This window comes from Pseudoliparis swirei, chromosome 7, assembly GCF_029220125.1.
Source record: "Pseudoliparis swirei isolate HS2019 ecotype Mariana Trench chromosome 7, NWPU_hadal_v1, whole genome shotgun sequence".
Lineage (NCBI taxonomy): Eukaryota > Metazoa > Chordata > Actinopteri > Perciformes > Liparidae > Pseudoliparis > Pseudoliparis swirei.
Window position 1 is genome coordinate 23,405,022 of NC_079394.1, and position 24,064 is coordinate 23,429,085.

Consider the following 24,064-nt stretch of genomic DNA (forward strand, 5'->3'; position numbering starts at 1 on the left):
TCCCGTCTCTGCTGTAACCCTACCCGCATTTCAAAGCCCCTCTGCCTCTTCTTATTTCTCAATTGCCTTCTTTTTTTCTTCTTCTTCTTCTTCTTCTTCTTCTTCCTCCTGCTTTGAGGTGGCTCTGCAGCGGGGTCGTGGACAATATTTTCTCGTGGAAATTGCTGAGAGGTTAGGCAGTTTGTCAGAATCCAAATTGCATTTAGGCAGAGAGTAGAGTATAAAGAACTTGAGACACAAGAGCAACATCTCTACGCTGGAAGTATTTAAAGTGAAATGTTTTCCTCACATTTACTTCACAATTATTGATGACTTGTTTTTTTTAGATGTGCTTGATTTTACCACCGTCGTATTGCGACAGGGATTCTTTTGTCTGGACTGTCATAAACTTGCACAGTGCACACAGTCCATTTCACAGCCACGAGCACAAACAGCAAGGTCTGCTCAACACAGTCATGCACTTGCAAACATGCACAAATGGTTGACAGGCTTGTTCCAATTAATGCATGACTGCCATCAATTACTGCGCCCTCCGGCGGTTGTTGCTGCCCGAGCAGCAGATTTACAGGTTCTACGGCTTCATCATCAACATTTCTAATGAGCAATCTTAAATCTGTCAGAGGGATGGATTCTTTCCTCATCTTCCTCTTGTATTTACATCTTCTGATTTGTTGCACATCTTTCTCCACTTTTATCTCTGTGTGCTTTAATGGCCTCTTTACATAATTGACTGTGCCTCACTTGCTTCATGCATCTGTATATCCTTCTGTATTTGAGCCTGAACATGAGGTCCCCAACCGACTCCATAGACTGGTGGATTTTCTTTTGGTAGGGCCATCCAATCATTTACAATACATCAACATCCCAGTATGATGCAATGCAAAAAAAAGTATCAAACTCGTAGTTTAATATTTAACATTTATTCCGACACTGATATAATAAGGACATCTTATTCATTCAATTCAGTATATTAATATATATATATATATATATATCATATAATAATTTTATTTTATATTAGAGAGGCAGAGAGGAAGTGCAGGAAAAGCATATATTTTGCGCAGATATCCTATTTTACAAATATTACTGGGTATATCCCATACCTCCAAAACACACATATTGACAATTTGTATAATTTATAAATATAATTATAATAATTTTGTATACTTTTTTGGGGGGCTCAAGGTGGGTGGGGCCATTCAATGTAAAGTGCCTTTAAAGACAAATGTATTATTATTATTAGTATTACTATTATTAATGGAAGCATACAACTGACAATAAAAGGTATTTTGAGCAACAACAAGAGGGATTTTGTATGTGATTCCCTCTGTTGAACATGGTCGGCCATGTGACTTTGCTTGTTTACACTCATCATGTGACTTACCCATATTGACTTTGTGCCTATATATTTGCCTGATGAAGGCCTTAGGACTTAAAATAACTTAAGTATAAATAAACAAATGCATGAATAGGAATAAATAAATAAATGCTTAAATAAATGTTTAAATAAATACAGGAATAAATAAATAAATGCTTAAATAAGTGTATAAATAAATAAATAAATACAAGAATAAATGTATAAATAAATAAATAAATACAGGAATGAATCAATATAAGCTTATAACTCAACAGGACATCATTAAATAAATGTATTTCTACATTTCTGTATTTCTTCATTTATTTATATCTCTATTTATGTGTCCACACGTATTTCTTCATTTATTTATGCGTGACATGTACGTGTCCTTATATTCAAATGAGCTGGGGCGGTCCGAACCTCATTGTTAAACAGGATTGGTCAAGTAAATACATTTATTTAATGATGTCCTGTTGAGTTATAACTTATATTTATTCATTCCTGTGTTTATTTATTTATTTATACATTTATTCTTGTATTTATCTATTTATTTATACATTTATTTAAGCATTTATTTATTTATTCCTGTATTTATTTATTTATTTATACATTTATTGAAGCATTTATTTATTCTTGTATTTATTCATGCATTAATTTATTTATTTATTTATACTTAAGTCATTTTAAGTCCTCCATACCTTAGTGGCTGAAATCGGCAAGTTTGCGTGCTGTAAAAAGGGGCCACCAGGGGGCGACTTCTCTGGCTGCTAAAAATGTATAGAAGTCTATGAGAAAATGAATCTAATTCTTTGTTGATTTCTTCCCTCAGTAAACATTGTAAACATGAGTCAAATAGTCCATAAAGACATGTTAACCCTTTCACTGTGTGTTTTCAGTCCATGGAAGGTAATCGTATCCGTTTCAGGCGTCAAGAAATGTCTCATTCAGTGTTCGGTCGTACGTAGCTCCACCCTCTCATGTCACACGAAAACAAGATGGCTACGGAGAAAATGACGAACTCGAGGCTTCAAAGCGGCAGTCCACAAACCAACGGGGGATGTCATAATGACTACGTCCCCTTGCTACATACAGTCAGACTGTGTTTAAAGTTAAGTTGAGTTATCAAAGGCCATTTAAAACACCTCCTTAAGAAAATGGAAGCCCTATTTCTATGTTTTGAGAGAGCGTGGCTATGAAGTGCCGTTAGGAGATGTTAGATTAACTAGAAGCTGATCCAAAAGCTGAAATAGTTTGCATAGAGATACAGTTGCTGAATGTGCAGAGGGTGCGCTGAAGATGACCAGATCAGGCCGCAGGAGAGAAGGTTTTCAAAGCCGCCATTGAAGATGACCATGAATTAAGACAAGCCTGTTACTGGGAGACTTGCACCTTGAATTTATCTTATCGTACCGACTGAGGGAACTCATCTGGCTTAAAGCAATACCTCCGCCTGGCAGAACTTTTTTTAAATGTGTGTTATCTCTCAGCACACACACACACACACACACAGCAGGCTCAACATCTCTGGCTCTGTGGATCCACAGTCAACACCAGCATTCAGACTTTCTCCCCTGCTCTTGGTATTGATATTTGCCAACGGCCAAAATTACTTTTTGGGAAGAATCACCCGGGATGTTATATAAAATAATAACTCCTGGATCAACTTAACCTTGTGTTTCATTACATTTTGAAATGAAAGTAAGAGAATAGCCAGTCACTTTTTTTCTTTGCTTTTTTTGACTTTCAGGGGCAGTTCATGAAGATGGTTCTCGAGAGGTTTATTGAATCTATGTGGGACAAAAATAACTAAATATGAAACATCATTAAAGGATCTTGCTTCTGCTGAAGTGGGCTGCGACATAATATAGACGCTAGGCCCGAAAACGTTTCGAGAAGTTGTGAGGACGGTAGTTCAATTCCCACTTTTTCCACCCATACAACAATTCATGCACCGATAGATTTGTAAAGCATGAAAGAGAAAAGCGCTGACAAAGCGCCGCAACTCATGTCCTATTAGCAGCATGCCCGCTGCACATTTATAGCCCTTTTTACTCAAGTCTGCATCAGGAGAGGGGTCGTTCCACCTCCAATGTCCAACTCCTGCACGGGCCTCGGCGACAATGACTGCAAAACAACGGGCCTTTACTTCTGTGTCGAGTATGGACACAGAATTATATTATTATCTTATATTATATATGTATTATTTTTGAAAAGATTCTGCTCTCTAGTTGAGGACCCTGTGTGTGTGTGTGTGCGTGTGTTACTTATGTTGCGGGGACATAAATCTGTATTTACAGTCACATTGTGGGGACTTGAATTCCTTTTGGGGACAGGCCCCAATAGTGTAAATCATTACATTTTGGGGTAAAGTTGAAGGTTTAGGTTAAGATTAGATGTGCGTGTGTGTGTGTTTGTATGTGCGTCCGTGCATCTGTTTGTGAATATACAAAACAATGCATTTTCCCTTTTTCAATTGAGCTGTTAGCAGTGATAACTTGTTTCACTACATCTTCTCTTCATTGTTCATGTGTATTAATAATCAAATTATCGATAATGGAACACTATAATACTAATTACCAATATTAATTATTATACATTCTCTATCTATATGCATTGTTGCAGACACACGTTTCTTGATGAACACTTCCACCTAGAGGTCATTTGCAGGAAGAACGTCTTCTGGTTACATTTTTGAGTCTGAGCTTGTTTGAGGCACGTGTCTGAATATAAATATGTTCTTAAGAGTTCATCTTGATTTTAAATGAGCTTTTCTTTGTTTATTTTAATGAGATTTGACCTCACTTATTTTCTTACTGTATGTTAGTTGATTGTATGCGATTTTAATGTAGGGCCTTGTGTGATAACCTGGGTTTTATCATGGTTTTTTTGTGATAATTTTTCAATCTTTGTGTGTATTTTAAATACACACACCGGACAGTGCAGTGGACCCTTGCCACCCCAAGAACTCTTCTCAGGGGGAAAGCTTTTTACAAGTTCATTTCCGGACAATCCAAACATGAACAAACCCTTTATGAAGGATAACATTTAACTCCGTTTCTCCTACCACCAGCAACTTGGATGTGGAAAAACATCAGGACTCGCTTATGCTGTCTTTTAATGTTTAACATGTTCAAATCCAGCTTGTTTGGGGTTATTGTAATTATAATCTAATAAATTTAGGCAGACAACACATCTACATACATCTAGTTGTGTAGCCTGTAAGGACAAGATAAGTCATTGATCTCGGTAATAAATAAACCTCTTATTTTTCGTACCTCTCGTTGAGGGAGGTCAGGCCCAGATACACTCTGTTCTCCTGGAGCAGCAGGCGGTACTTATTATTCTATTTCTTTACTCCATTGAGCTGTAGAGTCTCCCCTTACATAAGTGTTGATTCATATACATGGATTTATACAGAAGTAATTAGTTAAGATAATGCTAAAAATAACAGCTGCTGAATTCCATTCACTAACATTGTATTTGGTTGGCGGCAGAAATCTCAGATTGATATCTCAAAACCCAAAGCTGTGCGCATGCGGATACCACAGATAGGTGTGGTGAACCAACCCTTTAAAAGGGTGTATTAGTCAATGTTCAAACAATATCTGTAATGTGATGATTAAAAAGATACCAGGCCGGTATCGCACAGCTCTGAGAAAATGAGGGAGAAATAAACATTTACTGATATGTGTTCGTTTGGATTACCCACAAAAAGTGTTCAATAGTAAAACACTTGAGACAAGAAATGACATTGCAACATGTAAATATAATCAAGTTAGATTTACTGGAATGTATCGAGCATCACCTACAGTACGATAGTCAACATTAAGATGAAACAGATGTAATTGAGACAACAGTATTGGTTAAAGCTAGTTCTGGGCAATGAAGGAGTTTTACAAAACATGTTTCTAAAAAGGTGCAGCGTTCAACATGGATCTCTAGTAAACCAGGAGCTTTTTAAACTGGAGTGATGAGAGGCAGATGTGCGATATCAGCCGATCTTCAGTGTGGCTGGTTTATTGATGCTCTTTCAGGAACTCTTTCATAAAGGTGGCCAGGGCTTCAGTGTCCTCCACCGTCACGGCGTTATACAGAGATGCACGAATTCCTCCAACTGACCTGCAGGGGGAGACAAACCACCACATTTGAGGTCCAACACAAAGAATCCCTCATTCACCCAACTGCTGGCGTTCATGTCCAACTTTACAGAACATAACTAGGGTTCTACTTCGGGACCCGGTATTCTGTCGTTAGTAACTCCTTGAAACAGCAATGAAGTGGTCTACATGCAGGTGGGACTAACCTGTGTCCTTTCAGCGATAGCATCCCACGTTTGGACGCGGCGGCCAGAAACTCCTTCTCCAAGGCTTCGTTTCCCTCTTTCGTCCCCACACGAAACAGGATGTTCATGCGGCTTCGACAAGTCACGTCCACGGGACACCTGGACGGAGGGACACAGCCTTACGCAGTTCAGAGTTTAATTCGTCCCCTTCGTGGCATACATCAGAAGTGTTCTTCGTCGTATGATACATGGCCTTTCGTTTGCTTACGTATGCATTTGCATTTTTGTTGTGAAAGAAAGCTCATATTTTGAAGGTGCAGTACAAGTGTGTTTTCCAAACGGATGAAAAAGCATTTTATTTTCTAAACCTGTTACCGTTGTAAGCACCGTTAGCCGCTGGCTCAGCAGTCACAATGCCGAGAGGCAATAGAAATGCACCTTTTAGGTTTTACCCTTCACTGAATTTCCCATTTCAACATCCGTTGCCGCCGTTTTCCCGACACTCACTCGTAGAAACCGTTGGAGGCGTTGATGATGTCATAAATGATGGAGGACTTCTGCTTGTTGAGCGTCTCCATGGCAGCGCTGCCGCCGTTGTTCTTAATCCACTCCAGAACCAGACCCATGATGTAGATGCTGAACCGACAAAAGAAAAGTTACTGATAATTTTCGACACAATGATTGTGAAATGTTTTTAAATTAAAATATCATGAAAGAAAGAAAAAAAGTTCAATATTTTGGAAAACACTCGTATTTGCTTTCTTGCCGAGAATTGGATGAGAAAAATCAATAAGTCTCACGTTATTAAGCTACATAGAGCCGGTTAGCTTAGCATACAATAAAGCCTGGAAACCGCGAGACCGGATTCATTCTCACAATCTGAAACATATCAGGCAAGTTTCCTCCATCCAAGAAACTAACTATAAAAATGCACCGCTTTACCAGAGGGGTATTTACTGACATAATTAATGTTGAAGAACAAAAACACTGAAATCTCTTTAACTTGTTTTGACCAAAGACCTTTTGTTGTTAGGAAAATCCCATCGAGTTCCAGACCAGAGGAAGCGGAAGCCGACTCCTCTCCCGTTAGGACCGATTCCTGCAGCGCTCTTACGTCAAGTACATAATTTAAAAAAACGCAACCAAACAGCCGGTACCTGAAACACGGTGGCGTGTTGTAGAGGGAGTTATTTGCAGCCTGCACCTTGTAGTCCAGGATGATGGGACACTCTTTCAGGGCGTGTCCAAGCAGGTCCTCTCGCACGATGACCACGGTCACCCCGGCACAGCCCACGTTCTTCTGCGCTCCAGCGAAAATCAGCCCGAACTACGCGGCGCAGAGAGGACACGTTGCGATGCGTTACCTCGCCTCAATAGAACTTCAAACATGTTATCTCATGCATTTTGTTCTAAGATTCCCCATTTTTACTTTACACATTTTCGGTATCATACATTGTGGTGGAGGGGCAAGGAGTCTAGAAGAATCCCTCCGGTCCTCACCTTTGACACGTCCACGGGTCGAGACAGGAGGTTGGAGGACATGTCGCTGACGAGTAGCGCCCCGTTGGTTTCTGGCGTGAAGTCGTACTCCACGCCGTGGATCGTCTCGTTGTAGCAGTAGTACACGTAGGAGGCCGAGGGGTTCAGGGTCCAGCTGCTGGGGTCGGGGATTTCTGGAGTGAGCAACAACAGATCAAACGTCAAACCGCCGTCTTTGGTTCAAGTCCTGTTAATCAAGCCATTGACTTGAAGGACCAAGAACATTTGCCTGGCTCTCTTTCTGGATCTTGTTCTTTTAAGTAATGTTTATTATCCCTCCCCAATTGGCAAAAGTGGAAAAGAACCAGACGTGCCAGAGACTCGTCTTTCTGGTGATGGCAGCTTGACGAAGGTACATTTCCATTAAAGCGCTGTATGAAGCTGCCTCCAAACGACAGGACCAACCAGAACTCGGCTTTGAAGCCCCGGAAAACACCGCTCTCATACCAGCCTCTCGGCTCTATTGTTCATTGTGCAACAGTCTGGGCACACAGCCAGCACTACTTTTGATGTGGTAATTTAAATTACAGCTTCGGTGATGTGAGGACTCTGAATTGCGTCAACGGTCGTCCCTGTTACCGCCCGACTACATTACATTTCATTTAGCTGGCGTTTTAATCCAAAGCATTTTACAATCATACACCAATCCAGGGTTAAGCGTCTTGCTCAAGGACACATCAACTCGCACCGTGACGGGATTGAACCACCGATCCTCTGATTTTGAGACAGACCAGCTACCCACTGACCCATTTTGGCTCCAGGTCCTTCACCCCGGTTGTACGCCTCCTTCAACCAGTCGAGTCAGTTTAAATACATGTCGGTCCAAATATGTCATCACTTTATTTCATTCAGTTAAGACATGTGAGAAATTGTCCTAATTATATCCTAATTCTTGATTACAGCCACCCACAAAAAAATGTTTGAGAGTTCACCAACCACCAAAATCGAATCTGTTCGTTCTTGAGTTCAGTGTCATAAACTTTGCATTCTTACCAACTGTCAAACTGTGGGGCGTCCCCCTCTAGTGGGGCGCCAAGGCATTACAGGCGGGGCCCGAGGGGAAATGCTAATTTTTTTATTTCAAGAACTTTATTGAGACCGTCACATTCTACAAAGTACACGGATATAAAACAGTGTAGAACTCAGTAAAACTCTTTATTGCCAATTATTTGAACTTGTTTGGTCTTAGTTTTTCACAGGTTGCACCAAATTGTTATTATCTTGAAAATATATATAAATAAATATATATTGTATTCTAATAAAGGTAAACATATTAGTTTTTTGTCTGATGGAGCAACCTGCTTTAATTGAAAATGACTGCAAAATTTTAGGAGTCATTAGGAGTTGTTTTTCCAATACAAATTCAGCATGGACCAGTTTGTTACAATCTGGTTACTGTGATTGACAGGTCACTGTCGCTACTTATTTACTCCACATTCCAAACACGGTGACTTCTATTCATCGGTTGTGAAAACCAACAACACCCAACGGCTGTTAATCAAAGATGGCGACAGCAAAAATCAGTGAACGAGATGCTTAAAAACATCCGCAAACCAACGGGTGACGTCACGATGACGCCGCCCACTTCAGGTAACAGTGGTTGCAGATGGACGCAGTCTGTGGTTGCAGATGGACGCTGGTGCTAAAATAAAATTTTAAAATACGCTCCTTCCAGGCGTTCCTGAGATACTGCGCTCATGAAATGTTGGTTGTCGCATAGAATAACCAAACCATAAAAAGATTGTTATTAGTCGGCTTTTGAACACCAACTCACTTGTGTATCGATCCAGCTTCGGGTGGACGATGTTGACTTTGCCGTACTTCTCCGCCTCTTTGGCGGCCCTTTCGGACCACGTGCCGGTCACCAGGTAATCGGCGCAGTTGTTCTCTTTGAGGCCGATGAGGTTGAGGGGAACAGCGCTGAACTGCCCCGACCCGCCGCCCTGCAGGAACATCACCTTGTAGTTGTCGGGGATGTTCCTGTGAAGAGGGAAAAAGGCCCCACGTGATAAAAACGCTGTACGCTGATGGACCAGTGAGCTCATTTCACTGGCCATCAGCGCAAGGTTCACAAAACGTCTAAAAACAAGATTGTTTGGGGCATCAATAAAGTGGATTAAAATTGACTGGATGTTGCCGTTGTCGTGCTGCGTAGGCTCGTTTTTGATGAACAGTGGTCAGCGTCCAGCTCACTGACACAAACAATGCATTACTCTGTGAACACCAGTTAAATGTTTTTATGTGGAAAAGCAGAAAATATTTGATTTGCATTAGCAGCAACAAGATAATTTAAAAAAAAAAATGTTTTTTTACAAGGAATCTTGCCACAGTTTGTAACACTGCAAACATTCTAATACTTTCCTAAGTGTGCCATCTCAAAACTCAATAACCATCTTTGTCCTTTTGGCAAGAGTGATCTATCTTACATCTTCAGGATTAAAATTTGTGCAATTTTAGCAGGAGATAAATTATTTATTAACGAAAAGAGAAGGAGCCATGAGAAAAGACAAAAAGCAGCACTCACATCAACTCTCTCATCAGACTCTCCGTTTTGTTGAGGATTTTGCTGAAGTCCTCCGATCGGTGACTCATCTCTGGTTGGAACAGAATCAGAAAACACACAACTTCAATCCCACCGCCGTTGGCATTTACACACAGTTCGGATTATTATTACATTTCACACTGGAACACAGTATGGCCATTATGGCTTCAGATGAACTTTCGAAAAACAGACGGGGCCTTTAATTATTGTTGTGAGACTTGAAGCTTTGTGAACTCATCCTTTAATTAGTTTGGATCTTCCATAGCATGCAATGATCGGGAAAGAGACAGCAGTTTGGTCTCCTGATGCGACTCACCGAGAACACTAATGCCGATGCCACCGTAGTCGAGGAACTCCTTCTGTGCTTGAAGCAGCACCTGAAATATAGAAAAGCACCATGTTAAAAAGGAAGGTTTGGTAATCTTGAGTAACTAGCAGGAGTAGGGGAGTATTTTTATTTATTATCCAATCAAACACATTACTAACTTTGCTTTCTCCCCGGAGTCCTTTTGACTTCACGTCTCATGGGGTCATCGGACCCTATGAGACGACATAGATCCTATCTGCCTGATGGATCATCGAGGTCTGAGTCGTGGAATTCCTGCTACGGACTACGCCACTGTCCTGTTGAGACTCCGCCCACTCCTCTCAACCGCCATCTGCCTGATGGATCGTGGACGTCTCCATCGTGGAATATGCCTTCTATGAACTATTCATACACTGTCACATTCATTGAATGTATTTAAACTCTAAATCTGTCCTTCTGTACACATTACATCTATTGCATCTGTCCATCCTGGAGAGGGATCCTCCTCTGTTGCTCTCCTGAAGGTTTCTTCCCTTTTTTACCCCCTGAAGGGGTATTTGGGAGTTTTTCCTAATCCGATGCAAGGTTTTGGGGCAGGGATGTCTATGTGTACAGATTGTAAAGCACTCTGAGACAAATTTGTAATTTGTGAAATTGGGCTATACAAATAAACTGAATTGAAAACACACACACCAGAGTGTTGCCAACTCTTTCCCCATGAAAGCAGCTAGCAGCGTTAGCCGTCTTAACCTACAAAGCCTTGATTGGTGATGCACCGTCATATCTAAAGGAGCTTGTAGTACCATATTGCCCCACTAGAGAGCTACGCTCACTAAATGCGGGACTACTTGAAGTTCCTAGAGTCTTAAAAAGTAGAATGGGAGCCAGAGCCTTTAGTTATCAAGCTCCTCTTTTATGGAACCAGCTTCCAATTTCAGTCCGGAAGGCAGACAGTCACCTCGTTTAAGATTAGACTTAAGACTTTCCTCTTTGACAGAGCTTATAGTTAGGGCTGAATCAGGTTTGCCCTGGTCCAGCCCCTTGATATGCTGCTATAGGCTTATAGCTGCCGGGGGACGTTTTAGGATGCACTGAGCACCCATCTCCTCTTTTTTCTCTCCTTAGGGATGAATTTTCATCTCTCCATTACACATTACTAACTCTGCTTTCTCCCCGGAGTCCTTGTGACTTCAAGTCTCATGGGGTCATCGGACCCTATGAGACGGCATAGATCCTATCTGCCTGATGGATCATCGAGGTCTGGGTCGTGGAATTCCTGCCACCAACTACGCCACTGCCCTGTTGAGACTCCGCCCACTGTTTAGACTCCTTCCACTCCTCTCGACCTCCATCTGCCTGATGGATCGTGGAGGTCTCCATCGTGGAATATGTCTACTATGAACTATTCATACACTGTCATATTCATTGAATGTATATTTAACTCTAAATCTGTCCTTCTGTACACATTACATCTATTGCACCTGTCCATCCTGGAGAGGGATCCTCCTCTGTTGTTCTCCTGAAGGTTTCTTCCCTTTTTTTCCCCCTGAAGGGTTATTTGGATGTTTTTCCTGATCCGATGAGAGGTTTTGGGGCAGGGATGTCTATGTGTACAGATTGTAAAGCACTGAGACAAAATTGTAATTTGTGAAATTGGGCTATACAAATAAACTGAATTGAACAATAACCCCCACCCTTTCAGGCCTCATTCTGAAAGAAAGCTGCTGATATAATAGGAAAGAGAAGAAGTCACATGCTATTGTTTTTACCAGGTTATTCGTTATGTATATTATTACAGTAATTGTATTCTAATTTCTTTCAGGGTCATTGTAACTGATCATAATAAAAAAGAATGCTAATAATAATTATGGATATGGCTGGATTACAGTAAAGTGCTGTACTTTTTTTAATTTACCTTTACCCACGAAAATATTATATATCCCCATTACGCAACTTAATTAAAAATAAATGGCACATTTTTACAAAGTAAATATTTAGCATATATTTTATTTTTCCTCACAGCCCTATGTAGTTCGTGGGAAACTATGATCGTACCTTGAACGTCTCTTACTATTACAACCCTCATGTCAATCAGTGCATCAACACCAAAACCTCGGATTCAGAAGTAACTGAAACAAATTACCACCTTTCAAGAAGACGCTGCTTTTTCTCAAATGTATTTATCTCGGTGTTTGTTTTACCATGAAACAAATAGTTTGAGAAGTCTTTCTCCTGACAGTTCACTCTCTGCCATCTGGAGGCAGCGAAGCACAAAAAGGGAGAGAGGGCGAGTGCAATCACTGGCAACGACAACTCAGTGGCAAGTGCCGCTCAGTGCCAGTACTAAGCGACAACTCAGCGGCAAGTGCCTGTACAGCGACGACTCAGTGGCGTGTTTGCGACGAGTCGCCGGCAGCAACACTCAAGTGGCAGGACGGCAGCAAGCGAACGACACTCGCCGAGAAGCTGTGGGTGGAACAACCATTGTTGTTACGACAGATCAGCTGCCGTTAATCAGTTTTATGATCATAGAATGGAGAAGCTGCAGGGTTTTTCTTTTGTCATTGCCTAAGTGTACAAATAGATAGATACTGTATTTTTTTTAGACTTACAATATGCAATACGATATTGCTGTACTATATTGAATATTGTTTTGCTACTCCTACGTTTCACTTCGTAATATATAACACTTATATACCATGATATGTATAATGTACCCGCCTTTCTTTAATAAAAAAATATATAATACATTTTTTTACCATGTCATACCTCCATGAAATTCTACTTTGAGGAGATGCCACTGTTAGTCTAAAGTTTAAGCACTGGCACTCAGTAACACTTGCCAGCAGGTGCTGCAGCTACTCAGTGGCACTTGCCAGCAGATGCCAGCAGATGCCACAGCTAGTCAAAAAGTGCCAGCAGATGGAGGGTCGGACAGGCGCATCTGCGGCATGTCTGCGCAGTGACGAGTCTGCGACGACTCAGTGACAAGCTCCACTGAAGTGCCCGGACAGCGGAAGAAATCACTTTCATGATCACAGAATGGAGGAGCTGCGGTTTAGCTAGATATATAGATAGCTAGCTAGATAGACAGATGGATATATATTAGTGCTGTGAAAAATAACGCGTTAACTCAGTTAATTCAATTACAGATTTAACTAGTTGGGTTTTTTTTACGCATTTAACGCATGCGCAGAATGAGCTTCCAATCAGTCTGTTGTTGGTCGTCGGGACGAAAAAAAAGTCACTTGCAAAATGAGCTTCCAATACACCACTTCAATCTGAACTCTGTCCGCTCTCATGCAGACGGTCTGTTCATCGGTAATGATCCTTCCGCAGGTTCACCAACGGAAACCTTGTTACGACTTTTACTTCCTGTAGATCAGGGGTCTCAACACGTCGATCGCGACCTGCCAGTCGATCGCGGCGTAGTGTTGGTGGATCGCATGACATTAAAAGATTGGCCCGCCCTGACATGTTCTCTATAGCACGTCTTTGTTCTTTTATTAAACTAAACGTCTGTTGTTGATCGTATCTCCACAGCAGCATGTCATTTCTGTCTCTTCGCGTTGCGTTAACACTTATCGATCTCCGTCTCGCGCGCCACAGAGCTCCGTGCGCGCATCGGGACCGAGCAAAAAAAAAGTCACTTGTCAATCTGTCCCCGTGTCCGGGCCGGTGAGGTTTCAGCGGTGTCCCCGCCGTCCCTTTCATCACGGCCCAGTTCATGAAGAAAACCCACAGTCAGTTTGCCTCAGCAGCTGCTAGAGGAAGACTAGAGGCCTTTAGATTATCTTGAATCTTGAATCATGGTGGAGTTAATGGTTGACAAACAAGAGAAAAATGTTCTGTTTAACCCTCCTGTTACCTTGACATTTACTAACATATTTTACCCTCGGGGTCAATTTGACCCCAGCAATTAAAACCTCCAGAAAATTATTAGAATTAATATTGCTTCCCAAGTTTAAGTGTGAGGTACTTTATGTTTGTTTGTTGACTACCTAAATAGCCCTTTAAATAAATAAAAAAGTTGATATTTCTTATGTTTGACACAGTGAAAAACAGCCTGGGGTCAAATTGACCCCAAAGAACACCGACATTAAACATTGAATGGGGTCAAATTGACCCGAAAGGTAACAGGAGGTTAAACATTCTGTTTAGGATGAAGATGTATTAATGTTCCATATGGAAGAAAACTGCTAAATAACTGCTGAGTTGCAGCACCATTGTATAGAAGAATGTATAAATGTATATATCCGTCTTTTGTCATAAATCTCTATGTTCTCACAAAATATACCGAGAATATCGGTAATATGTGATTAATCATGATTAATCCACAGAAACCTGTGATTAACCCGATTAAAATTTTTAATCGTTTCACAGCCCTAATATATATATATTGTCTTTTTGTAGACACTTACAATATGCAATAAGATAGTGCTGTACATTACTGCTGTACTATATTTAATATCGTTTTGCTACTACTACGTTTCACTTCGTAATCTATTACACTTATAAACCATGATATTGTAATGTCTCGGACGTCATGGCACTGATGACACGGAGACGGGACGACATTATTAATCCTCCCTTTATTGGGCATCCACCAACACAGACAGCGTGCTCCTCTCAGTTAAGCAGCTCGAACGTCAACAACAACGGTTCCCGTCAACCACCCTTAACTCCCGTTTTCCGGCAGGTTAACCCCGCCTCCCCTCTACTCTGCCAATCACAGGCACGCCCCCTCGACCAGCATGCACGGTGCCACACTGATTGACAGCCACTTCACAGGGTCACTACAATAGATAGATATGTACTTTATTAATCCCCAAGGGGAAATTTGTCATAACAGTAGCAGCACCAATAAACTAAACACACAAGAATAAAAAATAAAAAACAGGGATGAAAGATAAAGATGTATACAAAGTAAAATATATATGTATCTATACAACATATATGCATACACAATACAAGACTAATGACAGATTAAATTAAATATTAAATATAGACAGTGTGCAAAATGCCAAGTGTGTGTAGTGTAAATGAAAATGAAGTGTGTGTGTAGTGTAAGTAAATGAAATGTGTGAAGTGCAGATCAACATAGTGTGGATATGAAGTTATTATTGCAGTTATTGCACTATGATCTGGCAAGAGGTGATCTGTTGTAGAGCCTCATAGCCGTCGGCAGGAATGTTCTCCTGTATCTGTCCTTGTGGCAGCGGAGCGTGAGGAGACGTCTGGAGAAAGTCCTCCTCTGTCCCTGTAGGAGGTGGAGAGGGTGGTCCGGGTTGTCCAATATGGACACAAGTTTCTTCAACGTCCTCCTCTCCACCACCTGTTCCAGGTGCTCCAGCTGGCAGCCGATGATGGAGCCAGCCTTCCTAACCAGTTTGTTAAGACGGCTGGTGCCACCGGCTCCGATGCTGCTCCCCCAGCAGACAATGGCGAAGTGCAGCACACTGGCGACAACCGACTGGTAGAATATCTCCAACATCTTGCTGCACACGTTGAAGGATCGAAGCTTTCTCAGGAAAAAGAGTCGACTCATCCCCTTCTTGTACACAGCGTTGATGTTGGCCTTCCAGTTCAGTCGGCTGTCGATGGAGACGCCCAGGTACTTGTACTCCTCCACCATGTCTACGTCCACTCCCAGGACACTCAATGGATACAATATGTATAATGTACCCGCCTTTCTTTAATAATATATATATATATTTTTATATATATATATAATTTATTATTTTACCATGTCATACTGTTATACCGCCATGAAATTCTACTTTGAGGAGATGCCACTGTTAGTCTAAACTTTAGACTCTAAAGTTTAACACTGGAGGATCAGGTATGAATTTGTCGTGCTTGGTCTTTAAACTGTAAAGAAATTCAAGTTTCAGTGATTCATGTTCTATACAGACTTTAACAGTTAGCAAATTTCCGACTGGATGGCACCACAGTACAACTATATAGATTCTAATTAACTGGAGGATACCCTTTAAAAAAATAAAGTGTTGCTGAGTTACATTTCATAAATGTAAGGAAATCTGCTGGCAACTACTGGCAAGTGCCACTGAGTGCCAGTGAGTAGTGCCACTGAGTAGCTGCAGCAACTACTGGCAACTAGCCTACTGGCAAGTACTGGCAAGTGCTGGCAAGTGCTGGCAAGTGCTACTGGGTGCCAGCGTCGCTAGGGGGATCTCGCCACTACTGAAAAAAGGAGCCGGTTGTTCACTCTGAATGAGGATGATGCAACTCGGCCCGCAGTTTTCAGCCGACAAATCACCACCTCGTAACTGCGCGCGAGTCCACGCAGTTACGAAGAGAAAGTAGTGACGACGGAATTACGAACGCTGCATTGATTATTAGAGAAACAAGTGAGCTCGTTTTTTTCACACCTTTTCTTCCCCTACCTCCCACCAGCCCACCCACTCACATGATTAACGTTGCACAAGCAAAGTGCGCGTCTACACTTACGGATTGCGGGAGTTTTGCAGGTCCGGCGCCAAAGTTGATGATTTGTTTCGGCTCCATGATGTGAAATTGTAGTACAAAAATCGAGAGGAAGAATTCCCGGTGGATGTTTGGTCTGCTTTGCTTCAGAGATGTGGATGACTCCCCCGCCCCTTTTTAACCGAGCGTGTTGTCGGCGTGGATGCAAATTATCTCGCGGTGTGTGAAATGTTGCGTTCATGTACCCCGCGTAAACTTGTGTACTCGACTGAACAAGCGACTGTACGGCTGTAAATTTTAAGGCGTATAAAATAGAGAAGACATCTCTAAACGCCTTTTAGCTTCTTCATGTTAATTTATGTTAAATAATTAATATAATTAGTTTGATATTTTTCACATATTTGCATCATTTTGATGTTTAAAAAAGCTTTAAATACCATGTATTCAGAGATATTATAACAAACGGAGCAATAAATGCCACACATGTTGAGTCTGAATCCATTTTTGTTTTATTTTGGTATTAGAACTGGTCAACAACAACAGTTACACAACAATAAAACAAAGACCATCCTATAAGTTTCATGTGTGTTATATTCGTTCACGTCTGATGTAAATACTAATATTTTCGGCGTCACATGAAGGCAGCACGATAACCTCGAACTGCCAGGCAGCCGTTTCATTGGCTGGTGGCACATGTAGTGTTGGGTGAACGGCTTTCATTGGTGAGCTTCGTTTTAGGTCCTGATTGTTTCCACAGTCACACCACAAAACACACACAGAACTGCTGAGACAAACAGAAAAGAAAAGAAAACGTCATTGCTTTTAAGTTGAAACTATTAACATCACAGTTAACAATGTAGCATCATGAAGGGCTATTTAAACGACAACATGTAGCCACATGTAAATATAATGGCCATGTTATGAACTGTTTGAAATAAAAAATAATGTAGCGAAATTAGATGAGTAATATGGTTGTTCTATCATAACATCATTATTTAATGGGGTGAAAACAAAGTGAGTGCTGCTACATTTTAAATGATTTTGACAAAACCGGGCACTATAATGTCAACTTACCTCCATGTCCTCTGCACATAACATCTGCCAAGAGCCACATCCACCAATAGAAACTCCTGGCTCATTCAAACTCAACTCATTCAATTCAATTCAATTCAGTTTATTTGTATAGCCCAATTTCACACATTACAAATTTGTCTCGGAGTGCTTTACAATCTGTACATATAGACATCCCTGTCCCAAAACCTCACATCGGACCAGGAAAAACTCCCAAATAACCCTTCAGGGGGGGAAAAGGGAAGAAACCTTCAGGAGAGCAACAGAGGAGGATCCCTCTCCAGGATGGACAGGTGCAATAGATGTAATTTGTACAGAAGGACAGATTTAGAGTTAAAATACATTCAATGAATATGACAGAGTGTATGAATAGTTCATAGTAGGCATATTCTACGATGGAGACCTCCACGAACCAATCAGGCAGATGGAGTTAGCTTCTTATTTTTTTTTTAAAGAGCAAAGTTTTTTTATTTGCAGCCAAAAAATGTCGTTTATAAACAAAAACAACACATCATTTATTATTATTATTATTTATTTTATTTTGGTTTGCGTAATAAAGACACAAATCTACCTTCATAAAATCACAAGTCTACGGAGTACCTGCGTGTACGTGCGCAGATAGATTCACAGATAAAAGAAGCACGTTTCAAGACTTCAAAGGAAAATGGAACGTATTTGTCTCGTGCATGTCTTACCAATCTTGTGGGGACATACACATTGCTATTGCTTTTGGGGACAGTCTAATGTAAGTCAATGCAAAGTCATCGAAAGTGATGTAAACACAAATGTGTGTGTGTGTGCGTGCGTGCATGCGTGTGCGTGCTCTCGTCTCCAGAACAAATCATAAATGAACAATGAGCATGTGACCTTTAGGACCCAGATGAAAGAAAGGGCATCTCTGCTTCTCCTTTGGGTGCCGGGCGATCCATCTCTCCCCGATCCTCCGGGTCCATGTTTCCCACCCTGACTCTCCTCCTCATGCGCCACAGAAATATGGCGGGGAAGACGTGCTTGAAGGCTTTTCTGAAGTTGTTGCCCAGGAAGGCGTAGACCAGCGGGTTGACGGAGGAGTTGGAGTAAGACATGCAATGACCCCAAATCCTCAGCTGCAGGGGAGCAGAAGGGAGACGGTCTACGGCACGGTGTTTGAAGCAAAAGCCACATCAACGTGTGTGACCGCGGTCCTGTTATTCACCGCCGTTGCCTTGGAAGAGCTCAATTTCGACTGCAGGTCCACACCTCATCACAGCATATTATACAAATTATTTCAGTTTCCAGAATTGTCAAGATTATTCCCTGTATGGTCGTTTCAAAGGTCGTGGGAAAGGTCACAACACTACTGCCTCATTTTTTATGATAAGTGATGTTGTTTTTGTAGCCTCAGCACCTGTTCCCCTGACAAAGAGCCAATGGTTTAAAAAAGTAAAATAAAGAAGATTTTTTTTAAACAGCCAGATGTAGAACACCAACGGGATGCGGCCGACTTGAAGCAGACAAGACTACATGAACACATTTTGTAGTCTCAATTCCACACTTTGTTTGTAACCGCCTTTTCGAAGATGTATAAAATTGTTGAAATTCATGAGAAGGGCACATATGTTATGTCGTAAAACTCTTTTCCGCTTGCGTTCACCACAGATCATATCTCAGGCATCGAACCAAAACACCTGTTCAAAAGAAGAACGTTGACTTTGTGACAAGGGAACCGCGAGGGGCAACAATGCCAACTCATTTCCTGGTTGCCAGACTAATTCCAGTGGTTTTCTATTGGCGACTAATCCTTGATCTTTGGTTGCAACTACTTTTTAACGATTGGAAAAAAACAGCAGAATGTGAAGCCCAAAATGAATTCACTGGTAATATTTGTGGCATTAGTGATAGTTAAAATCAACATTTCTACATGTGCCCACAAGCATATGTTTGAGAGACAGTGACGAAGCAAATGAAAGTGCAAATTGATACAAGCGATCTGAGCGAAAAATTGATACAAGCGATCTGAGCAATCTGAGCGAAAAATTTAAAAAAGACAATTATGAAGACTTCCTTGAGCTGGACGAGAATTCACACCGGAAAGTATGGACAACAGTTTGACCTATGACCCTAACCCTGGACAACCCTAACACTTAAATAAAAGGGGAATAAAAGTAGCAACCATATTCTTTCGTATATATTTCCGTCTCAAGGCCGGTTAGTTCTGAGCCCCGTATTCGGTTACACTACCGACCCGTTTGCAACAGAGGGTCAGTCACCTTGTACAGAACGTAACTGCGGAGGCCAAAAGCTTGCAGGAGGATGCAGACCTGGATCGGGCCCCAGCAGATGAGGAACAGGGTCACCATCACCACCACCATCCGGGAGACTCGCGCCCGCACTGCTGCCGCTCGCTGCGCATGAGCCTGGAACTGGAGTCAGGGAATCACACACTTGGTCCTCTGTGGATTCAATACGCACAAGTAGCAAAAAGCAACTCTTACTTGGTGGCTGCTGTCGATGGGATCCACGCCGGCCTGCCCCATACGCTTGAGCATAAAGGCGTATCAGGCGCCGATGGTGAGCAGGGGCAGCAGGTAGACGGCCAGGAAGCTGTAGATGATGAAGGCCCTCTGGAGGCGGGCCGAGGGGAAGACCTCGCTGCAGTACGTCTGGGGACCAAACCAGTCCCCCGCCTCCAGGCGCTGGTACACGGCGACGGGGATCGACAGAAGCAGAGAGCCTGGAGCAAACAGGACACACACACACAATCTCTGTGGGATGGTTTCTTTTTCGTTTCCATCGGTTTTCTGACTTTGGGTTTAATGCCGTCGATAATTATCATCAAAAGGAAACAAGGGTTATTGAGAGTTGTTCCCTGCTGTCGTCATTTGCCGATGTGTTGCACGAGGTGCGTGGTGTGTGTGTTTGTTTGTTTGTGGCGTACCGATCCAGATGGACACGGAGATGGTCAGAGCCAGGGTAGACGGTCACGTAGCAACGGTCCAGGCTCATAGCGGACAGAGTGATGCACGTCGCCTGAGCGGTCACCTGAACCCCACACACACACAAACACACACTTTGTACTTGTACTGCGCAGATACATTTTTATACCGATTGGTATAATAGAGGGCTGCAGGGAGAACCCCGGAAGTTAGCATCGCACTGGTTCCCTTGACCAGTTGAATTTTAAATTATTGCAAAAGATTAGCCCTGTGGCAAACACATCTTACCCAGCGGGATGATCTTCACAAACAAACACTACTTTTATTATGTTTGAAGCATCATTGCAATCAGCAGGAGTAAAAAGCTAACGTTGGGCTATAAAATAAGCTAACATTGGGCTATAAACTACGCTAACATTGGGCTATAAACTAAGCTAACGTCAGGCTATAAACTACGCTAACGTTGGGCTATAAACTATGCTATCGCTGGGCTATAAACGACGCTAACATTGGGCTATAAACTAAGCTAACATCAGGCTATAAACTACACTAATGTTGGGCTATGAACTACGCTAACGCTGGGCTATAAACTACGCTAACATTGGGCTATAAACTACGCTAACGTCGGGCTATAAACTAAGCTAACGTCGGGCTATAAATTACGCTAATGTAGGGCTATGCTAACGTTGGGCTATAAACTATGCTGCGGTCACTAGTCGGTCTGATGGCGTTTTGTTGGCGTCTCATTTAGTCACTTTTTTAAAGCTGCGTTAAATCTTCAAATGTCACAAATACTGATTTGTTTTAGTTTGGAGAACAAAGCTGTATCTTCTCTTAACCCAATTCAAGGTAGGCTATCTGAACCCGAAAAACATGGACTTAAAGATGAGGAAGTGCAAAGATTCTCATTTGCGTTCTAATAGCGCCCTATAATGCAGAAACTTCTCATCTGGCGCCTCAAAGCCTCCTCGCTGGCTACAGCCGTGACCGGACGCTTTGTGGTTTGGGGGTTTCTGCCCGGTCCATTCTCAGGAACAGGATACTCGGTTTTAGAATTTGGTGGTAAAACGTCACTTTGACCTCACAAAATATGTGTTTTTATTTGGCCATGACTTAATAAATCAGATGCTCTTGGTGACAGTTTCACACAAAAGTGTTCCATGTGATAAAGGGTTGAAGTGCTGACGTTTTGGACAGAAATTGACGGAGGCACTTGTTGGTACGTCCAAACTCGTGCGCAGCGCCTCTGACCTGCTGAAGGTAGTTCACCAGTCGGCACATAAACTCTCCAAAGACCCAGCTGGGCAGCGGGTAGAGCGTCGCAGTGAAGGGCACGCAGCAGACCAGGAACAAGATGTCGGTGGTAGCCAAGTTCACTGGAACAGGACAAGAGCAAGTGATTATTAGAGAAATGTCATTCGAGACAAAAGGCCACAAATAAACCTGTTGATGGCGATAACATTTGGAGTTGCTGAGGTTCCACCAGCTAGAACCCTTTTAGAAGGCTAAGAACAAGGAGATATACAACTTCACACAGTTTCTTTACTTCAGTAAAAGTATTGTTGCTCTCCAGTCCAACTTATAGTGGAACAGGGTCTGTACCTCATGTATAAGACCCCCTCCACTTCTTTCACTGGACAGACTGAAAGGATACCAAAATATATATATTTTGGAGCCGGTGATGTTACCGATGTAGAAGTTGGTGACGGTCTTCATCTGCTGGTGTTTGGTGACTACGTGGATGACCAGCGAGTTCCCCACCAGGCCGACCAGCATGATGAGGCCAAAGAAGATGGGCACCAACCAGGCGTCGACCAACGCAGGCGGCCCCTGCCGACCCGCCGTGGCTGCCGACTCGTTGCACGCCGACCCACAGTCCGGACCGCGGTGGGCCGCTGGTTCCACGGGCATCTTCACCGGTCAGAGCCAGGGGTGTATCCTATGGTACGGAGAGCGCGTTTGATTTGGGCAACCACTTCAATTCATCAATGCCATTTAAATGCAACTCAAAAAGTCTAAAGTTTGATGAATTACCATGAACTAAAAACTGAATAATGGTACGTTTAAAATGTTTAATGGATTATCATTTCTTTCTTTTAGGTAGTTAAATGAATACTTGCTCATTTACAATATATTACCATATATATTATCATGGAGGTAAAATGTGAAACATTTGCTGCTGGATCTTGAACAGTCGTTTAATTTCTTCATCTTGTTGACATCCAGAAGTTGCAGTCGGTGTTCGATGTCACCATGAGTCGATCGCCCACATTGAAACAAATACTTTCTGCTGAAATGTCATTTTTAAATATGCAAATAAGGCGTAATTTAATGGTAACTTTTGCTGAATTTAGTAGAAATCTACAGGTTATAGTTAACAGGTAACCTCATTTTGAATCTTCATCGATCGTATATATTATATAGTTATATTCCTAATAAGATGCTGGTCTTTTCATTTTCGCAAGGTGCTCTTTTGGTTGGATAGGTTTTAGAATTATTTGTAATCATCTCCTGCATTTCTAATATTTAAAGTGCAACTCCTTCGATTCATATGTTATCTTGTGTCTAAAGAGCCATTGTTTATCTTTATGCAATGTAAAAAAAAGAACAACAAAAAACAACCATCTCTTGTTTCAGCTAGATTTAATCTTGCATGCATCTTTGTCCTAAACTGGTAGACACGGGGTCCTCGGGACTCCAGATTTCTTTGAGGCACCTAAAAACAGCTTTCTCTGGAGATCCTCCAAATCTTCAAAGAACCATTCGCTGGTTGGACCTGGATCGGGATTACAAGTGTTGCAGTTAGCACAGGAACAGTTGGAAGAAAAAAAAATTGTCTTAGTTAGTTCTGCGTCTGATTATGTGATCGTTATTGTGGTTACTTGTTTCTAATAACCTCAAGATAAAATGTGTCTTATTGAAAGAAATGTAAATACTTAAAAGTTAAATACATGACCTCACCTAGTGGTGAGGTCACGTATTGCAACCGACTAAAACTTGAGCCGTAGGATAACTGTCTATAATAGTCTTCATAATCACGAGTTCGCTAGTTATTTGGTTTTGTGACATGTGATGGCCGATTGCCTATTGACCGGTTGGACCAGACGATTCGGGCGGCGTCCACGGCGCTCCACGGGACGGCGGTCTGGTCCAGGCCTGCAAGCCCAGGATGTTCGGGCGCATCTCGGAGGGCAGCGTCTCGGACTTTCCGGCCAAGAGCGTAAAGATGACGGGATGCGAGGCGGGTACGCCGGGTCGCGGCTGACCCTCCCGAGACGGCGGCGAGGCGGCCGCGCTCTCTCTCAGCCAATCCCGCCTTTCAAAGCGACAGCTTGACAGCTGGTCGAGGTTTTTGGGGAAGACGGCTCTGGATCGGAAGTCCCCGGCGGAAGTGCCTGGCCTCGGCGTGGAGCGGGCGACGCTGACGTTTCGGCGGCCTGCGGACGATTTCCTCTCCGCCAAAGTTTTTAGTAAATCGGAAATCTTGAGAGAAGTAGCAGAAGGGGGAACATCAGAGATCTGACACAAGATTCTTCCAAAACACATTGTCGACTTTGCTGCCGTAATTCATATACAGGATAGGAATCCAGTTTTTTTTTGGATA

At 42.2% G+C, this 24,064-nt stretch overlaps 2 protein-coding genes across 2 annotated transcripts; both read right to left on the bottom strand.

Annotated features, from left to right (window-relative positions):
* Nucleotides 1–5,118: 5,118 nt before the first annotated feature.
* On the bottom strand, nt 5,119–16,664 carry psat1 (phosphoserine aminotransferase 1). The gene is made up of 9 exons (XM_056419992.1): nt 16,499–16,664; nt 10,037–10,097; nt 9,703–9,772; nt 8,953–9,158; nt 7,140–7,312; nt 6,797–6,966; nt 6,147–6,275; nt 5,661–5,798; nt 5,119–5,476 (listed from the first exon to the last, which is right to left on the bottom strand). Exons 1-9 carry the CDS (start codon nt 16,553–16,555, stop codon nt 5,374–5,376), a joined length of 1,107 nt encoding a protein of 368 aa, XP_056275967.1. The 5' UTR covers nt 16,556–16,664; the 3' UTR covers nt 5,119–5,373.
* Nucleotides 16,665–18,414: 1,750 nt separating this feature from the next.
* On the bottom strand, nt 18,415–22,371 carry kiss1rb (KISS1 receptor b). The gene is given in 7 exon segments (XM_056418943.1): nt 18,415–18,651; nt 19,795–19,947; nt 20,020–20,258; nt 20,463–20,494; nt 20,496–20,566; nt 21,712–21,836; nt 22,149–22,371. Coding segments are annotated over 7 exon segments (1,080 nt in total).
* Between the last annotated feature and the right edge of the window lie 1,693 nt (nt 22,372–24,064).